Source organism: Gossypium hirsutum, chromosome D05 (assembly GCF_007990345.1).
Source record: "Gossypium hirsutum isolate 1008001.06 chromosome D05, Gossypium_hirsutum_v2.1, whole genome shotgun sequence".
Lineage (NCBI taxonomy): Eukaryota > Viridiplantae > Streptophyta > Magnoliopsida > Malvales > Malvaceae > Gossypium > Gossypium hirsutum.
The window spans coordinates 37,780,602-37,785,756 of NC_053441.1; the positions used below are offsets into that span (position 1 = coordinate 37,780,602).

A 5,155-nucleotide genomic window follows, 5' to 3' on the forward strand; every position below is an offset into this window, starting at 1 on the left:
GTTATCATGAATTTCTTTTATTTAGTGGTTATATTGTATTTTTGGTGTTTATTCTTTCAAGTATGAACTAATTCTCTTAATACCTAGGGGAGATAAACCCTGGATGGATTCTATTGTTTGATTTCTATTTTTATACAATAAAACCTTAGTCTCATTGTTTTCAATTATAAATTTTTAATTATTCTTGGGTTAATAATTTTAGAGTGTTAATCCATATTTGATGTGCATAAGTCTGAGGTTGAATAGACCCTTATTGTGATTAGATCTTGCATAATTGAATGGAGTTGCATGCAGTCCTAGAAATATGACAACATAAATCTACTAGATTAGAGTCAAATCTAATAGGGGGATCCATAGAGCGAATTAATGCAATAATAGGGGTTTTAATTAGAAAGAAATTTTAACCAATCAACCTAGAGTTAGTTTCTCTTATGCTCAAAAGAGATATTAGCACAAATTAGGGATTTCTACGGATCAAAGAGCTAAGAAAATAAATTGCATAAATTAGATTAAGAATTATAGATGAAATCTAGGTAGATTCGTATCTAGGTATTGTTTTGTCACTTGGTTGATATTTGACTATTTTTGTGTTTTATTAGTGCATTCATTAGTTAATTTAAATAGTTTATTTTAAATTTTAATCAACCCTTTGAATTGTTAGGTTAAATAGGTAGGTGATAATTACTAGTAATTGTAGTCTTCGAGGGAACAATATTTGTGCTCACCATAGCTAGACTATTAATTGATAGGTGCACTTGCCTTAATCAATTTATTAGTTAGTTTAGTGGACATAAAGTTTTTGGCGTCGTTGCCAAAGACTAAAATATTAAGAAATTCTTATTTCTGTTAATTTAACCATTATTTTATTTTATGTTATTTTGTTTTTAGTTTAATTTTGATATAATGATTCACTTTTATTTGGTTTTTGATAGGTTCTTTTGGTTTATGACTAGAGAAAACTTAGTGGAACCAATGATTTTTTATAGTGAGATTGAAAGAACTACTCGCAGAAATCGAAGAGAGGTTAGAGAAGAAGCAAGGCAAGATCAACATCAAATTTTCATAGATAATCAAGAGATAGGAGACATTATTGAATAAATGGATCCTCTACCGTTGACTATGTATGATTACGCCAAGCCAACTCTGATTGGGGCTGAGTCTAGTATCATTAGATCGACTGTTGTTGCAAATAATTTTGAGATCAAGACGAATACAATTCAAATGGTGCAGTAGTATGTTCAGTTTGATGGGTTTCAAGATGAAGATTCAAATGTATATCTAGCAAATTTCTTAGTGATATGTGATACTTTCAAGATTAATGGTGCTTTTGATGATGCCATATACTTAAGTTTGTTCCCATTTTCTTTAAGGAATAAAGTGAAGTAGTGGTTGAATTCACTTTCACGGGGTTCTATCACTACTTGGGCTCAAATGAAAGAGAATTTCTTATTGAAGTATTTTTCACCAGCCAAAATAACTAAGTTGAGGAATGATATTTCTTCTTTTGCCCAATTTAAGCTTGAAACTAGTGTGAATCTCTCAACTAGGAAAATGGTTGATGCAATAGCTGGGGGAATACTGAATAATAAAACACCTGAAGCAGTCCAAGAGTTTAATAAGGAGATGACATTAAATAATTATTAGGGGCAAGTTACGATAGTAAAGCCTACCAAGGCAATTGGTGTTTATGATGTAGATGTAGTTACTATGTTGGCAAGTCAGGTTGAAGCCCTTGGCAGGAAAATAGATGGTTTGAGTTTTAGGAAGCAGGTGACTCCTGTGATGCAATCTAATGTGACTAGAGCGGGTATGATTTGTTAGGAATGCTTACCTTTGAAGTCTAACATGGAAAATGAGCAAGTCGAGTTTATGGGTAATAATTTCAGAACTCAGAATAACCCTTATAACAATAATTATAACCCAAGATGGAGGAATCATCCAAGCTTCTCTTGGGTTGGTCAAGGGAATTAAAGATTATAACCCCTTCCAAGCTTTCAGCAGCCTTACCAGCAAGAGAATAAGCCAAATCTTGAAGAGATGTTGGTTAAATTCATTTCAGTTTTTGAAACTATATTTTAGAACACTGAATCAGATTTAAGGAATCAACAAACATCTATTCAGGGTTTCGAGAATCAGATTGGTCAACTTGCTAAATTGGTTTCAGAGAGACTACAAGGCAGTTACTCGGTAGTATTGAAACCAACCCAAAAGAGCAAGTCAACAAAATTACTTTAAGAAGTGGAAAGGTGTTAACGAGCCTGAAGAGAAGCTAAAACAAGAAGTTGAGAAAGATGATGGGGTTGATGATAGCAAGAAAGAGCAAAAAGTCAGTGCTTAGAGAATACAAGCACCAATCCCATACCCAGCAAAGTTTAAGAAAGACCGCATGGATGATCAATTTGGTAAATTTCTTGAAATTTTTAAATAACAACAAATTAACTTACCTTCGTTGAAACTTTTTCGCAGATGCTCAAGTATGAAAAATTATTAAAGGAGCTTTTGACAAATAAAAGGAAGTTAGAGGAGTTGTCCACTGTGGAGCTTAATGAGGAATGTTTAGCCATTATCCATAACAAGCTACATGCCAAGCTTAAGGATCCAGAGATTTTCGCTATCCCTTGTTTTATTGGTAGTTTATCTATTGAGAAAGCTTTAGTTGATTTAAGTGCTAACATCAATTTAATGCCTTATAAAATGTTTAAACAACTTGATTTAAGGGAACTAAAACCTACTAGGATGAGCATTCAATTAGTTGACAAATCAATTAAGTATCCTAAGGGTATTGTTGAGGATATGCTTGTTAAAGTAGATAAATTTATATTCCCTGTTGACTTTGTGATACTGGACATGGGTGAGGATGTTGAGGTACCTTTGATTTTAGGCAGACCCTTTTTAGCCACTACTAGAATTGTTATTGATGTTGGTAATGGTAAACTTGTGCTAAAGGTAGGTGATGAAGAGGTTACTCTTCAAACATGTGATGTTATGCGAGTATCTAGTGAGTAAGATGATACTTGTTATTTTGTTGATTCTATTAATCATGCAGCTCAACATTCTTTACAAGAAATTACTCATAAAGACACGTCAGAACTGTATCTTGTTCAAGGTGATAAATGCTATAGGACAAATGAAAAGAGAACATTGTAGCTCGATGAGTTAGATGAATGACGAGAAAATGCTTATGAAAACTTAAGATACAAGGAAGTGACAAAGCAACACCATGATACTCATTTAAAAGGGACAAAGCAATTCATAGTTGGAGATAAAGTGTTGTTATACAATTCAGGGTTATAAATGTTCCATGGAAAGCTTAAGCTAAGATGGTTGAGCCCACTTGTGGTAAAACACATGTTTCCATCTAGACAAATTGAGGTAACACATCCTAAATATGACACATTTAAGGTAAACGATCATCGTCTCAAACTCTATCTTGGTAGTGATGTTGATAATGAAAAAGAGGAGTTCCAACTCCAAGATCTCGATTGATCATGTTTTCCATAGGGAAGTCAAGCTTAAACATGCGCTTCTTGGGAGGCAACTTGAGTATTTATCTTTTATTTTATTTATTACATGTGCTGCATATTTGAATTTTATGTTGATTTTCTTTTTCTTCATTTTAGTACTTTATGTTAAAAAAATGAGGTTACTTGAACCATATGGGCTGGAGACATGACCATGTGGCCCACACAGGCTGACGACACAGTCGTGTGAATACTGGAGCATAATTTTATCTTAGCAAAAACCATATGGGCTAAAGACATGGATGTGTGATCCACACGGGCCAACGACATGGCCATGTGGAGACTAGGGACCATTTCTTTCCTTCACTAGATCCTTTTTCATTTTTCTTTTTATTTAGCTTTCTTTTTACCTTTTTATTTTATTTTGATTTCTTTTGATTGTTGCAAGGATAACTTCACTTAACTTCAAATCTATAATGCTTCAAGATTTCACACTCTCCATCCATTCATCCCAATTCAAGGCAATTTCAGTTCTTTCCTTATTTTATTATTTTATTTTGTATATTGTGTTTACCTTTGTTCGTACATTAAGAGAAATGTACATATTAAGTGTGGAGAGGATTTTATACTTTCATTCAACTTAATCCTTAAATTATTGCATGTTTTCTTAAGCAATTTTCTTAATTTTTGCATGAGAGTTATCTTTTCTAAACCTAGATTTTTTTGTTACTTCTGCTTTGTGATAATTTGTACATTTTTATGCATTTTTATTTATACTTTAATGCACAAGAGAGTCAAACATGATAAGCTATTTTTAGAAAAATTATTTTAGGATTTCTCCTTGAATTTAATAACTTTCTTGAATTATAACTTTATAAGTTTTGACATCAAAACCATAACTTTGTAAGCTTTTAAGCCTTTAGAGCATCCATCCTTTTATGCTCATGTTATTTTTTGGTTTTGAATGTGTCTGTTATTCTAGAACTTGCTTTTGTCATGTATGTTAAGACCATAATAATGATTTGATATTTTGAGATGATAGAGACACTTAGGATTTAACCTACCCAGCCTTTAAATAACCTACCCACTTTATTGCCCACCATTAAACCCTTTTGAGCCTAATCCCTTTTTGTTCATTTATCACCCACTCATTTTAATCCTTAAAACCCATTAATCTTTGAATTACCCTTTTATTGCTTTCCTTTAGTCAAGATTAGATTTTGGTAAGTTGCCTAATTATTTTCGATCATTCATATTGCTGAATTTTTCTTTGTTTCCAAAAAAAAGAGAAAAAAATGGAAAAAATTTGGGCTATCTTGTTCAATTGTGAGATCACTTTTCATGCTATAAGCCCCATTATATTGTTTGTTAAGCTTAAATAATCACTATTATATTTTGTATAAAGGCTCACTTCAATTAGTTATTTATTATTCATGTCAAGTCTTTGTAATTCAATATTTTATTCTTTTGGTTTGGTAACTCAACAATTTTGGTTTGGTAACTCAACAATTCAACTCTCGACTGTAATCACCTTGTATACCTTTCCATACCCTTAACCTTAGCTCCATTACAACCTTTGTAAAGACCTCTTGATATTTGTGTCATCTCTTATTTGTAGTGGTGGAGATTTGATTCTTAAGCAAGCTTATGGTAATAACATTCCTCGTTTGACTACTGAGTGCATATTAATTAAT

General features: G+C 32.3%; 1 protein-coding gene across 1 annotated transcript; it reads left to right on the top strand.

The window, feature by feature from the left end:
* Nucleotides 1-1,707: 1,707 nt before the first annotated feature.
* On the top strand, nucleotides 1,708-3,006 carry LOC107943307 (uncharacterized). The gene is made up of 4 exons (XM_016877057.1): nucleotides 1,708-1,807; nucleotides 2,093-2,187; nucleotides 2,240-2,326; nucleotides 2,467-3,006. The coding sequence occupies exons 1-4, from the start codon at nucleotides 1,708-1,710 to the stop codon at nucleotides 3,004-3,006; spliced, it is 822 nt and encodes a 273-aa protein (XP_016732546.1).
* The last annotated feature ends 2,149 nt before the right edge of the window (nucleotides 3,007-5,155 follow it).

Bases quoted from the DNA above. Each gene is read 5' to 3' on its own strand.
- LOC107943307 (XM_016877057.1), top strand. From the start codon at position 1,708: ATGTTGGCAAGTCAGGTTGAAGCCCTTGGCAGGAAAATAGATGGTTTG. The intron at 1,808-2,092 runs GTATGATTTGTT...ACACTGAATCAG, and splicing joins ATCTAATGTGACTAGAGCGG to ATTTAAGGAATCAACAAACA. The intron at 2,327-2,466 runs GTCAGTGCTTAG...ACTTTTTCGCAG, and splicing joins ATAGCAAGAAAGAGCAAAAA to ATGCTCAAGTATGAAAAATT.